The sequence below is a fragment of the Ailuropoda melanoleuca genome, chromosome 14 (genome assembly GCF_002007445.2).
Source record: "Ailuropoda melanoleuca isolate Jingjing chromosome 14, ASM200744v2, whole genome shotgun sequence".
Lineage (NCBI taxonomy): Eukaryota > Metazoa > Chordata > Mammalia > Carnivora > Ursidae > Ailuropoda > Ailuropoda melanoleuca.
In genome coordinates this window covers 12,188,549-12,214,088 of record NC_048231.1, presented here as the reverse complement: position 1 = coordinate 12,214,088, position 25,540 = coordinate 12,188,549, and the positions used below count along the sequence as shown (strand labels likewise).

The 25,540-nt window shown below is 36.6% G+C and overlaps 1 protein-coding gene across 9 annotated transcripts in view; it reads right to left on the bottom strand.

Annotated features, from left to right (window-relative positions):
• The window catches only part of PCNX1 (pecanex 1), a 184,014-nt gene that overhangs the window by 88,600 nt on the left and 69,874 nt on the right, over positions 1–25,540 (bottom strand). For 6 of the 9 annotated variants that reach the window (XM_034642516.1, XM_019807512.2, XM_002926749.4 and 3 more), the window contains 4 exons: positions 23,302–23,347; positions 22,176–22,265; positions 13,028–14,734; positions 3,127–3,259 (listed from right to left, as the gene is read on the bottom strand). In XM_034642516.1, coding sequence (XP_034498407.1) covers positions 3,127–3,259; positions 13,028–14,734; positions 22,176–22,265; positions 23,302–23,347 — 1,976 coding nt within the window. The remainder of the gene's footprint in view (positions 1–3,126; positions 3,260–13,027; positions 14,735–22,175; positions 22,266–23,301; positions 23,348–25,540) is intronic. The other 3 variants (XM_019807515.2, XM_011234222.3, XM_019807513.2) reach the window with 2 other exon arrangements.

Genomic DNA, 25,540 nt, shown 5'->3' with positions numbered 1-25,540 from the left:
AAAATCTATGTGGCCATCAAATTTTTGGAACATCAAAAGCTAGTTACAAATGTTATGTCCCTCGAATTCCTGTTTTCAGAATCCTTCAACAACAAAAAAGCCTGTCGTTTTTGCAGAAGTTGGTAGGAAAACTACTCCTGGTGGGTTGTACTGTACCTAACTAATAACTCACAGGAACTAGTTACTTTTTAAAGTACCAATTATATATCAAAACTACCAGTTTGAGAAAAAGGAGAAACTATTTTACAACATAGCAAAAGGAAAGGTAGAAATTTAGGTCTAACTAATGGCTATCAATAGCATCACTGATGTGCAATCTTACTAATTAACACTTCCAATTTAAACAGCAGAAAAAATATAGCTTGTCTTAGTCTTTCCTTCCTCTGTACCACTTATTTAGTATTTGACACACTCTGCCAATATTTTCTACCTGTTTTTGTGTCTCCACAACTAAATAATAAACTCTTTAAGAGTATGATTGCATTATTCTTATGAATCTCCAAATTCCAGAGAATACTCAGAAGATTGTTTTGAACACAGTACACAAACAACAAATATTTGGTGGATTTATTCCTGAGCACCACAAAATGATCCTTATGAATTTCTAACCATGGACTGTTATTACTACTATGATCTTATTTAATTACAGATCTTTCAATCTTATAATACTTAAAAAAATAAACCTAGGAATACAATAAAGCTTTTTTCCCTTCCCCCAAATGAACTAATTTCTTTTCATTCCAGTCCATTAATTAGAGTTCTAAAAGATACCGTATTTGGGTTGATAAAAATAGATAAATATGGAACTCTTAGTTTCATAATATTTTTTTTAGTTTCATAACATTTTTAAATAATAATCTTTGCTTTTATCTCTAGTAACTGAGAAGAACTGAGAAGAACTATAAAACCTATGTACAAGGCTAACTTAATGAAAAAAAACCACTTTTAAAATAATTCTGAAATAGGACATTCTAACAATTATTTTTAAAAAATGCAAATTCCCTTTGTGAAGAAATTTGATTCACTCACAATCCTTGGAGACCTATATTTTACCAAGTTGCTTTTGATTGTCAATTACTTAAACTATTCATTAAAGTTTAAAATAAGTACATTTTACTGGTATTTACATAATTGTAATTAAATTATTATCACTCCTATTCCATTTTCTTTTGACAAATAAGTTTTTCAAGTTTTCCATGACCATGCCATCCATATTTAAAGAAGAGATTATTATGTAACTCAAACTGAGAGCACCAATATTCTCTACCTAAATTTTTTTGCAATTAAAAAAAGATTTTATCAAATTGGTATTTCTCCTAATGCCTCTAAGCTAAATTTTATCTTATATCATTCATGATGAAGTCAGCCTATTTAAGATACATGCAAACTTTATACTGGAAATATCTGGGAACCTTAACAAAATCTACATGCTGACTACTAGACTACCTTTGAAAACTTCTAATGTGAGCCCTTTAGCTTCATACCCATCCTCAGTTGAATGATGATGTATTTAAAACCCTACAAAATTCTACAGAATTGGCTAGTTAGAACATAGCTCTTTAATATTCCACCAGGCAAAGAAAAAAAGTAATTTGTCTGCATTTGTTTGGTGAGTGGGATCCAGCAGGCTCATTTGTGGCAAAGAATGAACGGATTTGTAAAGACTAAAAGGAGAAAGTTTAAAAAAGGATTAAAAAATATCAATATGGAGTAAGAAAGCAAACATGTCTGTGGCAAGTATTATTCAAGGGGCAAAATGAAGCGGTTAGAAAAAACAAAACAAAAAGTAAAATGAAATGCTGAGCTCTTTCTGCAGGTTGGGACTAGACCACCAATCCAGCAGCAGAAGGAAAAATTACTTCAGGGAGCAAAGGAAAGGAGGTGAAGGGCACAGAGAAGAGGAGTGTTCACAAAAATCAACAGTGCTCAGAAAAGGTTTCTAGTCCAAGTGTTTTTTTTAACTGGTGCCTTCCCATTTTTATATTGTAAATGTTGGTTTAACTAATTCACCCTACTTTTACAGAATTATGTATTACTGCAGGATTAATTAGGAAGTTCCTGATTGTAATGTAAAATCCAGAAAAATAAGCAAGTCTTAAATCCCAGGGGAATATACAAGTAAACATTTTGTTACTCTCAAGAACAAGATTTTACCAAGGAAAGAGTTCTGGCTCTTTTAATCTACCGTGCATTCAACAGCAGTTATGTCATCAAATGCTCTTCCTTTTGAATTTCAAATTAAAATGTAGGGAAATAATTTGGTAATGGTGTTTTTCAACACAGAGATTAATAAAAGTATATGGTATAACATATGCACTGCTTAAGCAAGCGCATGTAAAACATTTCTGTCCATATTTGTATTTGTAAAATAAAGGACAAATCTTTTGTCTCATAAAACATACTTGAGAATAAAACACTAAAATTTTAATGGAAAACATTCCCAATATTATAAATAGATGCTTTCTTAATTAGGAGTATTGGAAAAATAAAAATGTTTTTCTTCAGTACTATACAGAAGTTGAGAAATTCAACATAGATATATGCAAATATATACATATATATCCAACTGACCATACTTTACCATAAATGGAATATTTTAGTTCCATGTCATTTACCAGGTCCTAGTGATTATGAAATAAAGGACACCAATTTTTAAGCAATACAAAATACATACTTTAGTGAAATAAAATAAATACGCTGGCTTATCAGGCCGAGGCCGGTTATCTGTATTCTCAACAAGCTCACCGCTCAGTCCATACTTGTTCCTATTAAATTGTCAAGATGTTCGGGAAAAGATGCTGCATTAATATTAATTTGGAGCAGAAAAAAAAATAAAAAGCTGACTTAAGGCCTCTATTTACATTTATATAACTGCCCTAAAGTAATTTTGCTATTTAAAATTGGCTAAACCAATCTGATCGTTTTGTTGAAATAGTGCAACATAACGCATGCAGAATGCAACAGGCTCACGGTGACATGCAGAGAAAGCTCAGAGAACTTAAAACTATAGGAGAGAAACTGCAGGGAAGAAAAAAAGCTATTTGAATGCTTTCTTGGGACTGACAGAACGGGTTAGGAGGTTTGTCACATGCACGCTAAGCTTGGTGGAATTTTAAAATACCATACCTTAGGGGTGATCCGACGAGCAATGTAGGAGGGGTAGGGTTACTCCCTGCATTGTGCCGGCGCCGTACTGCCTGGCGCCTAAATGTGCTGCGTTCACGGCGAAATGACACTGCCTCCTCGCTGGCCTGTGCTGCTGCATCAAGATAGACTTAGGTCAAATAGGCGCCTAGGTCACAGATGTAAATAGCAGCTGAGCCTGCCTCTCCCCTGCCTTCCCACCCTCTAAGTAAAGGGAACTTGCCTAGTTGAGCCAAACAGTTTTCATACACATGCTGTTAATCTATCCTATCAAGGAATACACAAAACATACATGTCATTTATTTAAAGATAATTGTTTCTTTAAAAATAATGTTTTTAATAGATCTGGCCTCATGACCTTCTCTTCAATCTCAATTTCCTATTTTAATATCTCTGTTGCTTTAAATCTTTTTCTAAAAGCCTCAATTTAGTCTCATAATGCTCTATTTCCCCCCTTTAATTAAGTCAACCCAAAAGTACAATATTTGTTAGTTCCAATTAACAGGAATGGGGCTTTACTTTTTCTCAGAGGACAGTACAAGGAAGCAATGATAATACTTCATTTTTGATGCTGAGGAGTAAGGCAGTCGTTTAACCCACACTGCCCTGTGCCACAACTTTGACAGCTTTTTAAATGTTTAATTCAAGACAGCATGGATATATCTTAACAGTAAGTTAGTTTGCTTCCATCAAACTGTATTCAGCTCTACGCCCCAGCACAGGTCTCCTCAACATTAGGAAGCAAGGATGAACAAGATGACAAGTACAAACTAAAACCAAATGCACAATGACGACAAAATCACAACAATGGCTTAACAGAATTATGTAAAATTTTACAAAACCATTCTAACTGATTTCAGTTTCTAAAACAAAATGCAAAATGATGCTTATCTATTGAATTTAAAACAACTGTATCCTAGTGATCTAAATATTGTGATCTAAATATTTTAGGAATGATCTTGACTATGACAAAGGGTATTTTCATACCAAATATGAATAAAGACAAAACAACTTAGTACAGAAGCATTCTTTCCAAACACTTTTTTTCTATCCAGTATGAAAAGGATTACAAATCCAAGAATGCTGTATATTCAGATTTCAGTTCTGTTGTAAGCTTTCTGGACATTTTAAAAGCAGAGTTACTAATTCTCAAATCATTATCCTGCTTAGCTACAGCCATTTCCACCAATGTGAATGTTGACTTTAATAAACAATGTATGCTTTTTAATGTTTACATTTTTTATCCCCTCCCCAGACTGCACCAGTGAACATTCCTTGTGTAATGAATCTATCAGGATTAGGAACGTATGCACTACCTCCAGAAGGCATGGTGTTCCTGTGTAGGCACTGTGTTCTTTTATTGCAGGAATGACAAGCACACAGTTGTTTCACCCATTTGGCAAGCTTCTGCCAGTAAGAAGTAGAAGTAACAAATTATAGGACTCTTACTTACATATTTTATTCTTCAGCTCATACACTACAGTGACATTCTAAAGTTAGGCAACTAAGTAAGAATTAGGCTTTGGGGCTTTGGCTCCAAATCGGATGTGACTCCTTGAGCTAATATTTCTTTTCTCTTTTTTTCTCCATTTTACTAAGATATAATGAAAATTCCTTTAAACGTGAAAAGGGTTACTTGTGAGTGCTCACGTATGCAAAAATTATATATGACCTGTGAGAACAAATGATCATTAAACCTGGTCATCTAGACCTGTGTTGTCCAACATGGTAGCCACTAGCCATATGTGGCTATTTAAACGTAATTAAAATTAAATAAAATTAAAAATTCAGTTTATCAGATTCATGAACCACATTGCAAGTGCTCAGTAAGTGCATGCCTAGTGAGGCAATACAAACACAGAATATTTCCAACATCACAGAAAGTTGTACTGGGCTGTGCTGATCTAGAAATTCAAAGGCGCCTAATCTACAAAGCATATTGTGTGCTTAGCGTACCCGACAACTGTGACCTCAATAAAAGGAAACTACAACCAGCACTGTCACAAAGGAGAAAACATACTAGCAGGGCAGTCATTGGATAAAGGATAAAACAAAGCACACAAGCTACTTGCAGGGAGATAGGCAAACTTAGATGAGTGACTGGTATTCCTGTTAATGGCTCTTAGACATCAGCAAGGTTAACTCAGGTTATGGAATTTAAAATCACACAAAATTAAGACATTTTGTGACCATATACTGAAGATTTCTATTCTAGTATAACAAACTACTGGTCAACTTACAGGTTAACTTCATTAAGGAACTTATACACATTCTCTCTAGTTTTAGATTATCTAGTTCAGATAATTTTATTCTTTACTTAAAGATATATATAACCCAGATATAATTTATGGAGAATAATTCAATCCATAAAATGTACTAAAATTACTCTCAAAGACTGCCTATTTGTAATCATTGAATACTGAGAATAAAAGAAGGGAAATAGGAAAACAGTTTTCTTTACTATATTCCTTCCACTGAAGACTTAATGGTGTGAATTTTAAGTAAAAGCTAGTTATTACATAATACTAAGATGAAAACACAAACTACAGTGTCCATTTATAGTCAAAATGTTCTTTGGATTCTTCAGAAAACTTTTTCTTTTTTGCTATTATCACACCATTTATATTTTGTCATCTGCAAAAGAACTACATAAAACTACATAACTCTCCTAACCAAATAGTTTTGGAAACACTTCAAGATGAAAGTTTAGACATCTACTGTACTTAAATGGAGTTATGATTATTGCCCATGTTGTCCTTGTAATATTCAGGGTGTAAATATCTAATGCTAAAAGAATTTTCAATGTTTACTATAGCAACTACTTTAACAGCAGCTAGGATCACATATTCAACTGAAAACACTATGCCACAGTCTATGGTCACAACAGGTAAGACTAAACCATGCCCCCTGAGGAATGTACTACTTACACCGAACATCTCTATTTGGAATAGGATCCAGAAAGGTTCCAGTTCTACCAGTGCCAAGGAAAGAAAAGTATCTTTACAGCTTAAAATAATTTGCTCTAAGCATAGTCATAAAAATAATTTCCTGTAAGAAAAGTGTCTTTAAAGCTTAAAATAATTTACTGTAAGCACAGTCACATAAATTAAAGACCCTGATGAAAGCTCACTTCTACAACCCAACTATATATAACAAACTCTTTTTGAATCCTTTAAATTTATAAGAGAAAAAAACAAAGCACACAAAAAAATCTTTGAACTAGGGAACCAGACAGGAGGGAGAAAACACTTTAAAACCTGGTTTTGAAGTTGACATTTTGACATTGCTTAAAACCCAGTACCTCCTGGCAAAATAATGAAATTAACTAGAATAATAAGAGCATAAAATACAAACAGGGAAAATTTAACACCTGGGTACAACTAAATTTAAAGCACGTGTAGGTAAAGGAGGAAAAAAACCACAAATATTTATTAACTGCTTGAAAACCCATAAATAAGTCAGATTTAAAAATTCTTTCAGGGACATATATTTAGACAGTTGCAAATCTTTTAATGTATATTTTTAAAATCACAAATCATTTCTTTGTGTTAGAAAACTTCAACAGACTGAATTACAAGTTTAAGAGAAAACCGTGGATCATTTCGCTCTTTACTTTTGAGGAAGTAAAACAATCATTCGATTAAGTTTAAACATTTACTGGGGGCCTAAGGGCAATTCATGCACAAGGCACAGAGATCCTAAGATATTTTAGACAGCTGTGTGATCTGATCTGCTCCTAAAAATCAAATAGAAAACCAAATCCACAATCCGTAACTCCCATTTCAGGAGTTACTTCCCATTTACCTAAATGAGTTAAGGAAAATTCTCTAATTCTGTATTGAATTGTTTTAATGCAACTATTTTTTTTATATTGGGGATACTGAAACAACAGACTATCAGTTTGTTTTACTCTGTGAATGAAAACAGGAAAAGTATTAAAGGCAACAAGTACTTTCGGGATGGTGAGGAGGTACAAAAGACCAAAATGTGGGGGCGCCTGGGTGGCACAGCCGTTAAGCGTCTGCCTTCGGCTCAGGGCGTGATCCCAGCGGTATGGGATCGAGCCCCACATCAGGCTCCTCCGCTATGAGCCTGCTTCTTCCTCTCCCACTCCCCCTGCTTGTGTTCCCTCTCTCGCTGGCTGTCTCTATCTCTGTCAAATAAATAAATAAAATCTTAAAAAAAAAGAGCAAAATGTGAGGAGGTAGGAGGTGAGAGTTATCCATATTCTATCTCAAATACTGGAAAGCTGTAAGCACAAGTACGCACAGAAAAAGACACCAAATGAAAACAAGTCAATCATACAGCTGATTGCTTAGTGCAAGGGTTCAAACGTAGTTAAGTTACTATCCAGTGGCTGTACAAAGTCGTTGACTGGCCTCTTGTGATAGCTCAGTTGCTATTAAATGAATAAAAATTTAGACAAAACTACTCAAGAAAGGTGTTATTTTCAGTGGGGACTGTTTATTATAGGAAAAAGTAAGTCTGGGACAATTGTGAAAATAAAAAGTTGGGTTTTGGTACCTCAAACAGATTAGAAGCAAATTGTATTAGGAAATGAGACTTTAAAGAAAGACAAAAATACGAACAAGTATATATACACCTTGGAAAAATAAAACATATACGCAGACATCCTGAAATACACTAAAATATTCTTTAAGGTAAAAACTATTTTACTTAAGAATATAAAGTTACTACATGAAGAAATACACATTCAAATGATTTTACAAAAAAATTTTCAAAGAAATAATTTAAGGCTAGGCATGAAACCCATTTCATCTAAACATCTTTTCCCCTTCTTACTTTCCATGTCAGCCAAGGATGACACTAACACCAGCATGCCAAGATTTTGTTCTAAAATAAAAACAAATACTCATCAGTGTCATTTTCTGGGAGGCTAAAGAACACTGAGAATCTACTGCACACCCTCGAAGCATTCGTTCTGAATTAAAACAATTTCAAACTGTGAACACTTTTTAAAGGACTACTTTTTGACAAGTGAGCCAACAAACATTAGCAACAACGACAAAGGATTAGCTGTGTCTTGAGTCAGAGAGATTTACACGTCCTGTTGGTATCTTCCACAGTCCCAGGCAGCCAAACAAATAGAGGTGGGTAGACAATATGCTTTCAAGAAATAACACCATACTCTGGAGTCGTGATACACACACAACAGTTCCTAAAAGCTACAGTTTCAGGATCACTTACCTTCAGAGGTGACTCCTAACATTTTTAAATCCTTTGTAAATGGGATCAAAGAGATAGACCCTCTCCCATAAAACTGCACCCAGAAACTATTTTGCATCTATTTTCAGAGATGCACCTAAGAAGGGGTCATTAGTGAAAAATATATATTTGAAGTGACATCTATTTGAGGAGGGAAATTTCCTTAGCAATTGATTAAAAGGCATCAGTGTCTTAGTTTTCATAATAAACCTACCATTTACACAGCACTTTTACAAATCTAAGCTCACTAGAGTCTGATAGTTAATGGTGAGACACACCTAGACAGTTATTATTCCTGTTTTACACCTGAAGAAACCGAGGCACAGATTTAATGACTTGCCTAGACTATCCAGTTAGTAATCAGAAGTGGTATTAAAATGTAACTGTTTAATTCCTTATCCAGAACTTTTCTGGAGCTAGAAAGAAAAATACTGTTAACATCTGCTCCTACCATACAAAATCAGGCATGAGCTGGACTGGGGAATTCTATACACTAACCCTTATTTGCCTCATCAACAAAATATCTTTTCTTCATACTATTTTAAGAGAAGACCATTTTTCCAAGTAAATGAAGCATCCAAATCTATTCACTACACTGAATGAGCATCCTTCTTTGTTTTATATGCCTAAGCTTACGTCTCCATATAGATGAATTCAACCCTTTCCCTGAATCAGGGTCAGTTACGTATACATTTATTACTGCATTGTACTACAATACAGCATTCAGTTATGATTCCACAATGTCCTTTGAACACTATCAAACTAAAAAGACAATCTGCTCTGCATTTAATGACCCACCCTGTTTGTGTGGTCATTCCAGCCTCTCCTTTCACATTAGCAGCACATTTCTGCTAGTCATTACTTTAGCCTTTCCAAACAACAATCCCCTTCTACTAATTTGTTGTTTCTAACTTGCCACGTGGACTGAGGGATCAGAAAATTAATGTATTTGAATTGAGAGTCCCTCTATTTAGTAAAGTACAAAGCTTTAATTCTCATGTTCTTGTCTATTCAGTGGTCTTTCTAAGGTTTAATGATATCTGGGTTCAAATAACTGTCCTTCAATTTACACACGGCACAAACCCTCATAAATTATTTACTGAGATTTGGTTTTTCTTTGACTAAAGTAATACTCCCTTAACAAAAGATTAACTTTGGTTCCCAGCACAAAATAGTAATAGGATTGATCCCATTACATGCTTGTAGAATAGGGACCCAAACATTACATTTAAAATAATTTTCTCAAACAGAAAAACAGAGGTTAAGAAATTCAGAAAAAAATTACAAAGAATAAAGCAAATATAAACCTTTCCACTCTGGTTGTTCTTTATAATTTGTTGAATCATGCAGTAAATTAAGGGATGCAAAAGAAAGTGGTCTTTTAAAAGTAGTGTAGGGGCGCCTGGGTGGCTCAGTCGTTAAGAGTCTGCCTTTGGCTCAGGTCACCATCCCAGCGTTCTGGGACGGAGCCCTGCATCAGACTCCCTGCTCAGCGGGAAGCCTGCTTCTCCCTCTCCCACTCCCCCTGCTTGTGTTCCCTCTCTCGCTGCCTCTGTCAAATAAATAAATAAAATCTTAAAAAAAAAAAAAATAGTAGTGTAGGCTACAAAACACGACACTTTTCTACCATATATAACTTATCTGTATTTTTTCCTTTAAATATAAGCCATAAATTATTAAAGAAATGCTTTATAATTATAAAAGAAAAATTAAACACAAAAGAGATCAACAACAGAAAATGCCTTAGTTTGCACCTAAAACTTTTTTCCTGACTAAATAGGAAGACTGATGAAATCCAATTTTAACAGAAGTAGTGGGTTATTGGTGAGAAGTCCTATCAAAACAATCACTTGTGACTGTGACTGAGTATCAAAAGGTAAGTTATAGGACATATTGTTGCCAAAATAAGATTAAAATCCATTATTACTCGATTAGATGTTCATGTTTTTCTGTTGGTATTACGTAAGAAATTTGGAATACCAATATTCGTATTTTTACTATTGTTGAGTTTCACAATGGCCTGATTAGAAATCTCTAATGTATTTCTAATTTCATTATTCTTCCACTTTGAGTAGCATAAGAGACTGGTCTGTATAATAGACATAGTAGCACTATTAAGCATTTCCAACGTGCCAGGCACTTTATATCTGGGAATTCCTTCCATCCTCACAGCAACCCTGTGAGATGACAAGCCTGAGGCTTCAAGAAGATAAGCAGCTTTCCTACAGCAGAGCCCATACATGTGGGCAAGGGTGTCCGAGTTCAAGTCATCATGTTAGATCAACTCCTGTTTTAGAGTATTTGATTTTAGTACTTCAGAGTACATTTCCTAGATTTCATCCTTCTACACTGCCAACACTGTTCAGTTTTAAAGTAAAACAAAATCACTGGAGAACTCAACACCTCCAAGTTCATTAGAATAAAATCTATTTATGGTTTATGTACGGCCATATGAATGGTCAAACAGTATCCTGTTTTGTTGGCACCTTTTAAGAGTATGGTATGTAAGAACGGGTAACCCAGAAAAATATCTCCTAAAGTGCCAGAAAGGACTGTAGCAATTAATGCAAATATAAACAAATCTTTACCAATTATTTGACATTTTATGTAATTTTTAATACCCCCTCTCACTACCTCCAATCTTCCAAAAAACGGAAACAAAATCCTAATAAAATGTGATAAAAACCAACTAAATATAAATCCTCCACATATTTAAGCAGTTTAGTTTTACTCTTATTTCATTCTAAACACAATGAAACTCGAATAATAACAGCCCCCATAATGTTCTTCTTTCGGCAAAAAATGTTTTTTTAACAGCCTACAGACTATCACGTTTATTCCATCAAAGTAGAAAGTTTTAGTTCATTATCTGTTTCTTATTAACACTCAATGAGTTGTTTGTTTTTAAAAAATAAGAACACAGGGGCGCCTGGGTGGCACAGCGGTTAAGCGTCTGCCTTCGGCTCAGGGCGTGATCCTGGCGTTGTGGGATCGAGCCCCACATCAGGCTCCTCTGCTGTGAGCCTGCTTCTTCCTCTCCCACTCCCTCCACTTGTGTTCCCTCTCTCACTGGCTGTCTCTCTGTCAAACAAATAAATAAAATCTTAAAAAAAAAAAAAATAATAAGAACGCAGAAGAAGACAAAACCTGGAATCTGGAAAAATAAGGGCTTGTATTAGTCAAAGATCTGTACCAAGAAGCAAATAAAACCTTCCATGTAACTTCTCCTAAAATCAGAATACCTCATATGCCCTGTGGAAAGGAAATGACATTTTAAATACAAAGATATAAGGACTTACGAGAGCTCTTGTCCATTATTTTTTTAGTATTTAAATTTCCATAGTATTTAGAACAGCAATATTTTTCTACCATAGCATGCTCATTCTTGAAATTTATTTTAACGACACCTTGAAAAATTAAACCATATTTTAAAACCCAATGGTTTCTTGCATAGTCGTGAACATTCCTGATATGATTTGTGCGAGAAATCACTAAAAGCATTTCAAGACTTTTTATAAAAAACAGAATGACAGCCACATCAAAGATTCAAGGGAATTTAATTACTATATTGTCACCAAATGGTTATAATCACTTCAGATATAATTAGTTCTCAATATTTAAGTTTGATCGAGTGTTTTCTTCTTTCGGTACTAAAGATCTTTTTTTTTTTTTCATTCCCATTAGAAATGAATCTTTATTAGAAACGATACCAAAGGAAACGAGAATGTTTACCAGACATAAGCTTGAATACAGGGAATGGGAGTGGAGGATAAAAAAGCTATGATGCCAGCAAAAGAAGACGTCAGAATTCTGATCCTACTCAAGAACCAGATTCCATAAAAACCACAACAGAATGAACTAACTATTCTGGGCAGGAGGAAACAGCAAGAAACAACTCTGAAATAAATAAAATGGCCAAAGCACGCTGACAATATAAAATCACCCACTGAATTTTGCACAATTTCCCATAAGCCTCAAATAAATAAGCTACTACTTTAACCAAAACACCATCACCGTTATCATAGGGAGCATCACGTATCCACGGGTGGGTACTAAATGCCAATATAACTACAAACATCAACTTAATAAACTGTAAGTGTGGAGCTAAAAGAAAAAATATGTTAATGTCTGACACCTGAGTAAGCAAGAAATAAAATCAAAGAGACAGACAAAAAAAAGAGGCACAAGTTTTCAAAGAACATAGAGAGAAAGTAATATTTGGAAAAATCTTATATAACCGATTGAGTGATCTAATTCTGAAGGCTCAGTGGCACATGCTGTATGCGAGATGACTAAAAATGGTTTGTGACCTAATAAATTTCTACATTTTGTTGTTGTTACTGTTGTACAAAGAAAGAAGAGAACCAATTTTTGTTATTCCTGGCAAAACATTAGAAGGTGGCAACTGACTTAGGAAAACCCAAGGCTAAGAAAGAATTGATATATTCAAATAACACAACTGAAAAAATAGTTTCTCGGTGTTCATACCAAAACCTTTTCTGAGACATGTCCTTCTACGTGGAAGAAAAGTTTATTTTGATAACACAGTGGCAGGAGGGACAGTAACACGAAGCATATTTTAGTAAGTACGACTCTAATTAATAGTACCAACAACTGCAGTGACTCTTGGGGAAATCTCTTCCTGTAATTTACTTACCTCCACTGCCTGCATCTTGCTCTTCACCTTCGGGAAATGCAACCTGGCTTGGCAAGCTATTCCTCGACCGAGTGACCGTCTCTAACTGGGAAGCCCGGCCCAATAAAGATAGCTCATCTAGCACCTCTCCCTCTTTGGCCTCGAGATCTGATTTTGAAGTGGTTAAGGGTTTTATACTTTCGGGTGCCATCAGCCTATTGGAGTCATTCAAACACGCTACTGTGCCACTGTCCAGGCTCAACACCCGGGCCCGAGTCTTGGCACTGTTTGTGCTGGAAGTCCGACGCGCTGTCCGCTTTTTGCCAGTTCCTTCAGGCCCCAGATGGGCTTTGTGTGCGTGCTCAGAGTCAGCGCCCCTTTCTTTGGGGACGTGTTTGGTCTTTAGGGCACTGCATCTGCCCTCAGGAGACTGACACAAATGAGAAGTGGTGCTAGAAGAGCTATCGCTGCTGAACTGGTGGGCAGACTGAACACTCGATGCTCTGCTCAAGTCACTTTGGTCGCTAGAGTCCTCGTCGTGACAGAATATAGCACTATGTGGCTTTGTGCCAGCAACACCTCGAAAGGAAACATAGTCCCTATGCCGACTTGAATCAAAACTGCTGGCCCGTTTTTTTCCTGTCCGTCTCCGGCCTGATTTATGTGCAGAGGCTGTCCGGTGGATCAAGCTAGACGATTTAGGTCGTACGTCGCCTTCCTTTTGCTTTCCACCACTGTCTTTAGCAACTTTTGAGTCCGCTGAAACAGTGGACTTATCGCTCTGCTCCTCTTTGTTTTCGGCTGTTTTCCCGAGTGGTCTGTCCCCCTGTGATGTAAATTCGTTTGCATGGGGATTTTTATTGACTTCTTCAGATGCAGAGGTGCTCAGACCTTTCTGATTGTGCAAATCATCAGAGGTATTGGAATCCTTGGCCTCTTGAACCCCACTGTTGGTACTCACTTCCAAGGCAGTCTTTTCACTGCTAGTCCTTTTGTCACTGGTACAGCTACTCTTGTCCTCTGGGTCAGCACAGCCCTCTTTCTTCCTACTGCTTTTCTTTCCTACTCTAGGAGACTCCTCATGCTCTGACAAGATGCTCTCGATGTGAGTGGAGCTGGTCTGCTCACTTTTGTAGCTGCTGACAGTACTGTTGGTGTCACGGTCCGTTCCACTGCAGTAGCTCTCTGTTGACCCACTACTCCGCGTGCTCAGGCTCCTCAGGCTATCCACGCTTTTGTCTGCTTTCAAAGGTTTGCTCTTCCCACTTTTTGTAGGTGGCTGAGAATTACTGTTTTTCAGCTCACCAACAAGCTGAAATTGCCCAGACAAACAAGAATTTTCCACCAAGGATTCTTTGGATCCGGAATGAGGCTTGGAAGACTCTAACTCACTAACTGGGTCTAATCCCCGTCTTTGCTGATAGAGAGGGAAGTCATTCAGTGAAGTGTCTGGAAAAGCCACAGCCGAGCTAGAAGTCCGTGGTACACCTCGTGGCCGGTGATCTTTCCTGTAAGAATGTGAATGTAAAGGGACAAGAGAAGCTACTTCTGTGTCACAGGCGTTGGACAGAGATTGATCAATGTGGTGGTGGTGGCTGTGACTTGGCAAGCTCACTTTGTCACTGAAGTCCCTTGGTAAGTCCTGCCCACAGGAGGATAAGGAAGGCTGAATGGAGATGAAGGAATCATTGGAGACCAGACGGAAGAGCTTCCGATCAGTTGCCAGATCTGTTTCAAACACATATTTGGAAATGTTAACACAAATCTATCATCTGCTTTTCTACTGTTTAACAATGGAAAGAACTCACAACACATAGTAAATCGAGGAAAAACAATTTCCCAAGTAGTTCACTGAATAAAAGTTGGCCAGTCATTCCAAAGAGCTGGTTTCTATTTCACAGCTGCACAAAGAAAGCATTCTATTGATAGAATGAACTGAACTTCTAAATCCTCAAATGGCTGGAGAAAAGGTTCCATAGACTATCAACAATAAGAGGCAACATAGGATTATATTTAAAACAACTCTGGATTTTTTTCTTCCTTAAAGATTTTATTTGAAGTAATCTCTACACCCAACGTGGGGCTTGAATTTACAATCCCGAAATCAAGAGTCACACACTCCACGGACTGAGCCAGCCCGGCGTCCCATAAAGCAACCCTGGATTTTTATGTGAAGTCTGTCTCTAGCTACTAACTAGATAGCCCTGGGTTATGTTTCCAAGCCTCAGTTTCCTCATCTATAAAACAGGATCACAATATCATTAAGTAGTACCATGAAATAACTGAGTTAGCGTGCTTTAGCATAACGTTGCTTAGCACAAAGCCTGACACGGTTAACAGCAGCTATCATTCAGTAACACAATATAAAAACTTCTTGAAAAACTAATGTGATTATCTTATAAAAAAAAACAAAAAACACCCTAGAGTAATTTGAAACAAACAAAAACTGAAAGGCTGAACAATCCCCAAAGAAGACATGACATAATGATTATAAGATCTTGTTGTTCACAATGACCAAAAAGATTAAAATAGTTGTGGAGCAAAATACGGCATTTTCTCTTTCATCATTCATGCAACAATTACAAAATACCTCATAAAAAACTATATTATCCCTGTATATCTGTAAGACCATTCCTTTAACCCTTCACTTAAGGCAGCGATCAGTGACTTGAATGACCATACATACTACGTATACAGATATAAATAAACCCACCTACCTACCTACAGTGTAATTTATCTTGAAATGCAGCTTGGCAACTGAACTGTACAATAGCTTAGCTGACTTTTTATATACTTTTTGACAGACAAGGATGGCTGAATCTGCTGTTAGTTCAATAAAAAAAAAAATGACTATTTTATTTGTTATAGCTGCATAGTAAAAATACAATGATAGATTCTGCAGTTAAGTCAGACTCTTCCCAGGAGAATCTCAATAATAAAAGCATAACTTTCCCCCTAAGATTAATAAAAAATAAAAAAGAATTACTAGAAATGTGTACTTTTAAAAAATCTAAATCTAGACTAGATTTAAATAATTAAAAACTTAGAAACAGCATCTAGAATGTACCATATAAATTGATTTATAAATGACCTATCAGGCTCTCTTATGTTTTAAAGTCTTCAACATAAGTAAAATTCACGTTCTTTATCATTTGTGCAAAACAGCTGCCACTATACTTGTGTTCTTAGATCTCTAAATATAAAAATTTAAAAGTTAGCACTATATTTATTTTTATAATATAAAATTATAAAGTTATTTCTAAAAACTCTATATCTCGGGGCGCCTGGGTGGCACAGCGGTTAAGCGCCTGCCTTTGGCTCAGGGCGTGATCCTGGCGTTATGGGATCGAGCCCCACATCAGGCTCTTCCGATATGAGCCTGCTTCTTCCTCTCCCGCTCCCCCTGCTTGTGTTCCCTCTCTCGCTGGCTGTCTCTGTCTCTGTCAAATAAATAAATAAAATCTTTAAAAAAAATAAAATAAAATAAAATAAAAAATAAAAAAATAAATAAAAACTCTATATCTCTAATAAGCAATTAAAAACAGTGTGATATTCACATTTCAAAGTTATGATTTTATAGAACAAAAGCTTAACTGAACAAGTAACTTAAAATCACTAATTCTTATGTATAAGATTTTTTTAATGCTAACAATCAAAACCAATTCTCTTCTAAGACATTAATAAACCAGAAATATAAGTTTTTCATTTAAAAAGCCACAGCCACAGCCAAACTTACTTTACAATACATGTACTTTTTTCAATGTTGCTAAATATACCATAAAAAATTTAATGTTGTCAGGAAGAACCTTAGGTGGTTTTAGGAAATTTTCAAGTAAATATGGCTGCTTAGACATTTTTCTTACTGGTAGCAATATAGTCAAAGACAGGCTCAAATCAACACAAAGAGATACTATTTTTCATAAGTAAACCTTTTTTCAATGACAGCTACTAGTGGCATTCAGGGTAAGAAAGGCACACTCACATACTGCTCATCTTGGTGCAAACTGGTATAACCTTCTATAAAGCAATCTAGCAATATGGCCAAAAGCCTTCCAAAAATATACTCACCCACGATCAGTAATCTATTTCTAGAAATTGCTGCTCAAGGGTAAAATCAGGTATGTAATAAGGTTTCAGCAAAAAACTGTTCATTTCAGGTTATTATAAAACTTAAAACCTAAAAAGTATGAAAGTGTCCAACAAAAATATGTTGAATAAATTAGATTGTCTATTAAAACATCACACAGGCACTAAAAATGTTTTCAAAGATTACATATTAATATGAGAAAAAAACTTAAGTGAAAATGATGGTACTATATAAAAAGTATGGTTCCAATATGTAGGAGCTAAAAAGAATATTAAGAGTATATTTGCATATGTGTGTAGGAATATTAAAAGTAATATACCATATTTTGCTATAAAAAGGAATAAAGTCCTGACATGCTATATAACATGCTAAGTCAAGGAAGCCAGACACAAAAAGCCACATATTCTATAATCCCATTTATATGAAATATCTAGAACAGGCAAATGCATAGAGACAGAAAATAGATCAGTGGTTGCCAGAGGCTGGGGGAAGGAGGAAATGGGGAGTGTAATGGGTATGGGTTTCTTGTTGGGGTGATAAAAATGTTCTGGAATTTGATAATGGTGATGGTCGCACAACTGTGTGAAATTACTAAAAGTCACTGAATTGTACACTTTAGAAGAGTGAATTCTGGGGCACCTGGGTGGCTTAGTCGGTTAAGTGTCTGCCTTCAGCTCAGGTCATGATCCCAGAGTCCTGGGATCAAGCCCACATCTGGCTCCTTACTCAGCAGAGAGCCTGCTTCTCCCTCTCCCTCTACCTGCAGCTCCCCCTGCTTGTACTCTTTATCTATGTGTCAAATAAATAAATAAAATCTTAAAAAAAAAAAAAAAGAGTGCATTTTATAGTATATGAACTATATCACAACAAAAATAATTTTAGAAAGTGCTACACCAAAAAACATTATTTCAATGCCAAAAGAATGAATTATTTTCTCCATATTAACTATTTTTTCTAAAATTAACATATGTTACTTTCATAAACAAAAACCACATTTCCTCCTCTCTTCTGGATCATCTCCATCAATTATAAAAAACAAGCTGTTCTCTTATGCATTCTTACAAAATCCAAATCTCTCCTTTACCCTCCCTTTCCCTGCTGGCTTTCACCCTGCATCTCTGATTCACTTTATACAAATTCACCAAGAATAGTCTGTATTCCCTCTTTTCGGTTCTCCTCCTCTAATTCTCTCCTACATGTATTCTGATCCCCTCATGAATATGCTTATCTAGTAACTTCTGCGCTGTTGATCCCATGGTCAAGTCTCAGTCTTGTATCACCTGGCCTGTGAGCAATGTTTGACAAAGCTGAGCACTGCACTCTCCTTGAATAACTGAGATACAACCCTCTAGGTCTTCCTGCACCCCACCAGTTGTTCCTACTCAGTCTCCTACACGTATTAAACTGGAGTGGCTCAAAGTTCAATCCTGGGAACTTCTCATCGTTCCATCTACACGCCCTCTTCTCTATCTCTCATCCAGTATTCTGGCCCTTGGATAACTAAAATTCAGGAATCCTTGTAACTAGGTTCCTCCATCTTCTAGCCAGCCCCCACATTCATATGGGAATAGGCTAAAGTACCGATCTTGGGTAAGGAAAACATGAGTGCGGCTGGAGAGGGAAACTGTAGATAATCCCTTCTTAAAAGTGAAAAAGCAGAACCCACATCCCCACATCCTCAGGTCACTCTTAACCATGCTGACTCATGTTGATAAAATGAGTGCCAACTAATCACTAACTGCCAACCAACTAAACATCGCTGTCCTGTAAACCCAAACCAGCCAGAGAACTTAATCAGCCCCAACCGAAAATTAAGCCAAAATGAACATCTGCCACTAGGTGGTGCCAAATCATAGCCACGACCAACAAATCTGCATCAGGGCAGCCAGGACACCTGAACTCCAGGCTAGGCTAACCGTGCAGGATTGCCCAGTTAGTTTATGAACTTCATGATAACCCAACCCACAGTTGACATGACTTTTCTGGTGTTCATACACTGAAAACTCCTAAATTTAAAACCTCAACCCAGACTTCTTACCTGAAATCCAGACCTACCTAATTATCCACTAATTACTGCCACAGAATCTCATACTGATGTGCCCAAAACTGAACTCCCTATCTTACCCTCGTCCCTGCTCTCCCTGCTCCTAAATCGGCTCCTTCTCAGTCTTTCCCCTCCCATCTTCCCCATCGCTTAACTCAAAAACCTTTCAGTCATCCCTGAGTACTATTTCTCTCACATAATACATCCAAATCCACCAACATCAACATAGCCTCTCATTAATATCTCCTACACATATGAGACTACTTCTCATTGCCCTGATCTGTGTCCTAGATTACTGCAATCATCTGCTAACTGAGCTTCCTGCTTTGGTCTTTGCCCCTTTTAATCTCAACACAGGAGCCACAGTGATTCTGTAAAACTGTAATTGAGATCATGACACTTTCTGCTCAAAACCCTTTAGGAGTTCCTCATCTCACTGGAAATTAAAAACACAATCTTTTTTTTTTTTTTAAAGATTCTATTTATTTATTTATTTATTTGAGAGCAAAAGCGCATGCATGAGAGAGAGAGAGAGCACAAGGGGGGTGGGGGGAGCCATCTCCCAGGGCCCAGGGATCATGACCTGAGCCGAAGGCAGACGCCCAACCAACTGAGCCACCTAGGCATCCAAAATCACAATCTTTAAAATGGCTTACAAGACTATACAATTTGTTCCCCTCATTTACTTCACATCAACCACATTATTTCTCAAACCTGACAAGCATGTTGTTCCTTTAAGACTTTTGCCAATGCTGTTACCTCTGCATAGAGAGAGCCCCTCCCGCCCGAATATCCTGACAGCTCACTCTTTCGCCTCCTTCAGGTCTTTGCTTTCAGCGGGGCTTTCTTCCCTTGACCACTCCATTTAAACTAAATCCCCCCAAGCCCCCACCATTCCCTATACTAGTATGATTCCATACTAGTAGTATGGAAGCCATATAAGGGTAGAATTTTTTGTCTGTTTGTTCACTGATTTTTTTCCAGTACTTAGAATGGTGCTCAGAGCACATAATGAGTACTAAATAATATCTGTTAAATGTTATCTATGTGTGTTATCTGTTAAATGGTAAATGTTATCATATTAAAATGACAGAAGTTACAAAACTATCTAAAAGTGGTGTAACATAGCAATTAAAAGCATGATTCAAAACTAGATTTCAGTTATACTTTGCCACTTTGGCAATTATACAACTGCCACTTTGTAGCTATGTGACTTTGAGCAAGTTTCCTATAACATCTGAGCCATGATATGTTCATCTGTGATGTGAGAATTGTATTATTACCACTGAATGCTTACAGTGAAGACTGTGTGAATGCTTATAAAATGCGTAAAAGAAGACCTAAACCAATGGTTGACAAACTAAGACCCATGGAGCCAAACTGGCCCTCTGCCTGCTTTGAGTAAGGCTTTAGTGTAACACGACCATGCTCAGGTATTCACGTGCTGTTCATGGCTCCTTGTACTCTACAGTGGCAGCTGAGTGGTTGCAAGAGAGACCACATGGCCTACAAAGTCATCTCACCATGTACAGAAGTTTGCTGAGCCCCAGCCTAAATAACAGTGTGTGTTCAGGGAGTGTTAGACATCACTATGTCAATATGTACCTGCGGGGGAGGTTTGTGTAATTCCCAACCCAACAGACGACAAAATTCTTGCGTATGCATGGTACTTTCTAGATATAAAATAAAGAAACAGGACCGTAAATGTAGTGGCACTAGCCCCTCTAAGATCATTACCTAATTTCTGAGACATTCTAATGATTACATATCACAGAAAAGGATACTGTAATTCTCATACTGATCAATTCACCTTAACCTTTTAGAAGATAACAGTTTCTATATTATACAGTGTGTTTGGAAGTTTTTTAGGGGGAAGGGTAGGTTGGCAGGGGCAGTCCACAAAAGCAAATAAATGATGGAGCACCGCAACTCCAAAAAGCAGTTACAGCATGGTAAACTTATATTCCAAGTACCAGGAACAAAACATGCTTGTAAGAATTGGACCTATGCAAAATATTAAATAGGAAAATGTCATAATTTAGAAATCTATTTGTAACTTCATAAATAAATTTCCTGTACTTAATTAAGAAACTTATCAGCCTGCCTGCCTTCCAAAAATCACAAATAGGCTAATAAAAATAACAGGTTAGAAATAGGGAAACAGGTTTCTGTCTCATTGATTATGTAAATTGGGATAATCTCTATTTGAAAATGGGAAAACATATCCACCCTTTCACGTACGAAAATTAAAAATGAAACATAAAAATGTGACATTCTTAAAAAAAAAATTCCATTAAATCCAAAATACTCATTTATAATGGAATTGAATAAGGAGGATAAAGAAAAAACACTTAAAGCCCAAATTTCTACTAAAGATCTGCCACAGGGGCGCCTGGGTAGCGCAGTCGTTAAGCATCTGCCTTCGGCTCAGGGCGTGATCCCGGCGTTCCGGGATCAAGTCCCACATCGGGCTCCTCTGCTGGGAGCCCGCTCCTTCCTCTCCCACTCCCCTGCTTGTGTTCCCTCTCTCGCTGGCTGTCTGTCAAATAAATAAATAAAATCTTTAAAAAAAAAAAAAAGATCTGCGACAGGAGGCACCGTGTCGGAGGCAGACATAGTTTCTCTGTAAGTCCAACAGCAAGTTAGTTCTCTCTACTAAAACATACTGTTGGGTAAGATAATGGAGCAACTGACATTTAGAGGTCATACTGGGTGGAAAGTAACAGTCTCACATACTAGGTTACTAAACTAGGGACTAGCAGATTATCTCCCATCTCATACTCACTCCCAGGCACAGGCTCATAAAATTTTTCTCTCCACATCTACTTGGCAGAACATATGTAATTGAATTCCAGAAAGCTAAAAAGTACTTATAACACTGTTTTACTATTATCCTAGTTGATATTTTTATTTTAATGTTTGTTAAAAATATCACATTAAATTATTATAAGCTGCTGCCAGAATGTGAGCAGCATACTCTACAAACTCACCGTGGCCACCACAACATATACCGTCAGTGTGAAGTATCATGTTCTTACCTTGTTCTTCACTTCCTTCTTTACAAAGACTAGAGCTCTGGCCCAGACTTAAACTGATATCATCAGAAGTCTTAGCGGTGTCTGTATCTCCTACAAAGTTAAAAGAAACATGTGAACACGTTATATTAAAAGTACAGGCAGTACAGTGTGGCATAACAAGAAAGGATATTGACTACACTAGTTTACTATATACTATCCTAGTACACGATGGCTACTAGAGCAGTTTTTGCATACCACACGTTACAATGATAGATGATGCACTGAACTAATAGGAAGCATCAGCGACTATGAGACCACATCTTTATTCTCACAGCACTATAAACCAAATAATACAGAAAGCTTCATACTGTTAGCTAATAAAGCTTTCTGTAAAAAGAATCACTTTTTAAAAAGAAATGGAGGGGCGCCTGGGTGGCACAGCGGTTAAGCGTCTGCCTTCGGCTCAGGGCATGATCCCGGCGTTATGGGATCGAGCCCCACATCAGGCTCCTCCGCTAGGAGCCTGCTTCTTCCTCTCCCACTCCCCCTGCTTGTGTTCCCTCTCTCGCTGGCTGTCTCTAACTCTGTCGAATAAATAAATAAAATCTTTAAAAAAAATAAAAATAAAAAGAAATGGAAATCATGCAGTAACAACTTGAAACAATATAAATTTCCTTCCCAGGGAAAAGTATAAAAATTCCCCTAAAAAAGTATAAGGTAAAAAAATCTGTCTGAAATAGATGCATGTAAAAGGCATATATAAGATGTACAGAAAAACATGTTCCCTTTTTTTTTTTTTACTGCATCTGCGCCCAATTTAAAGGTTTCACATTAAATTACTCAGTTTTCCACAAACTTCACCAAAACCCATGAAAAGTGTTTTCCTTCAAGGCAAGGAAGTTTCTTACATATCAAAACTTACAACTCATGCAATGTATTGCAAATGTTCAAATACATTTGCGAGATTTGGATGATGAAAGGAGAACCCAATTTAAATCAAGTAACCTTTAATGCAAGATACATAACTGCATCGACAAAATAATTTCAAGAATGATTTTCGTTACATGTGAATATACAGTACTCAGTTATCTTTAGTACGTCAAAAATGAAATGGAAAGTCATAGGCAACTTTCAACTTAATGTCTACCTTTAATAGTTGCTGCTGTTCCAAGACGAGAGGAACCAGATCCAATCTGAAAATATGATATGAAGTAAAATTAATTAAAATGCTCTGTCATTATCAATATGGACTAGCAAGATTATCAAGCAAAACGATCACATTATCAAAACATGCTATCAGTCACTTGTATTAAAAGGCGCCCACTGGGCATGTATCAGAGTCGCATAACCTGTTTGCTGGGGCACCTTCTGAGTGGATATTGGATTGTGCTAGGGCACGGAATCCCTCTGCATGCTTAGGACTGGCGGAGCCCACAGAGCAGGATGCCTCCAGTATCAAGCAGTGCACATCATACAGTTATTACCATTTTTTATATTGTGTCATGACATCTTTATATTATAAATAAAAGCAAAAGTGGGTATTAAGTCTATCTGAAACAAATTTAGACTTATCAGGGCATATAAAAGGAAAGTCTGGGACAAAACATTAACATATGCTACGAAGAGCAACCTAAATCTTACTGTCAAACTGTTAGTGTATCAATAGGTATTTCCTGACTTCTAGACAAAAAGTAAGTACTTCTTTGTAGACTGCTATAACATATTTAAAAAGAATAAAAACTAAGCAATCCACATAAAATGATTGCTTAGCACTAAATATAAACAGAAAAGTAAAACCTACTGGGCTTTTAATGCTTATATTCCAGATGATATAACACCTCCCTAAAATCTTAGCCATCATTCATTATACTACTACAAAAATCACATAAACAGATACCACAAACTCCACAAACACATTAAGGAAATAAAATATAACAACATGACAGTTACTAAATCCACACGTCTTAGTAACTTTCTATAACCTGCTTTCAAGGGGTTTAAGAACACAGTCGAGCAAATTTAATATTTTAGAATAAAATTAAGAATATTCATATAATACTTTGTATTTTACCAAATCTTTCCTTCCTTCTTTCCTTCCTTCCTTTCTTTCCTTTTTTTAAGATTTCATTTTTTAAGTAATCTCTACACCCAACTGGGGCTCAAACTCACAACCCTGGGATCAAGAGTTACACATGCTCCCCTGACTGAGCCAGCCAGGCATCCCCTATATCTTTCCTTTCACTGATTCGACTGATAGGAGTATACAGTAAGAAATTTGCTCAAAATGTAAGTTAATATTGAGTTTGAAGGGGCATGAGGGACTTTCTTGACCTGGATGGCAATTAAAGGGTTTAACATATGTAAAAACCCACTGTGCTGTACACTTAAGAAGTGTATACTATGTTAGATGTCAGTGAAAAACTGAGAAAAATAAGCACATACAAACAGGTTAGAACTGCTACCTTCTTGTGTGGTCAATAAAAAAAATGAGTTTGCAACATTTTTTGAACAATTTATTAAGCTTGATGCTCCTGATTTTTCCAAATTTCTGCTTTCAATTAGCCATAAAAGGCACTGCAACTAGACAGAAAAAGGTCAAAAAGCATTTTACTGCAAAATAAAATTTCATGCTTATTACACCTGCTAGACAAGTTATAGAATATTTGCTGTTTTTCAACTAGAATACACATAACTTCCTAGACCAAAAAAAACAAAAACCAAAACAAGTAAGCAAACATGCAAAAAAACCCCACTTTATATGCACACCCTTCTAGAAATCTAAACTTAAAAAACAACTTTTGAATATCGGTATACTAGTCATTTGCCTGCAACCACAAAGTGTTCCCTTTTCTTTCCTTAACAAGCTTCCCACTTTGTTCATATGTTGGGTGTGTATCTTTTGCTCTATGAGAAGTGGGCCCTGTTTCTGGTCTAGGTGTGTGTCCTGGTTCTGGTCAATGAATGTGTGCGAGAGTCTGCTGGAAGACTGCAGGGAAAGAAAGATCTTTGTACCCCTGAGAAGACGCCAAGCAAAGACAACTCTGCCCACACTGTTGCCTGCTTCTTACCTTTCACCAGGGTCATGACTGAGGCTGCTGTACTCATCCTATAATCCAGAGGGAAAAGCAAACCCAAGCCCTAACATGACTGAGCTGCTGAGCAAATGCCACACATCCACTTCCAGTCTTGGAGGACAAACATGAACTCTCATTTCCTTAAGTCACTTAATTAGCTGAGTTCTATTACTTGCTGACAAAAGCATTCTTAACGGATACAATGGGTGGTTATATTTTACTCTCCATGCTTTTGTGTTATTCAAATTTATCCCCCCAAAATATAAGAGTCAGGACTGTTTATGTCTGAAACAGAGGACTCAGAATATGAAC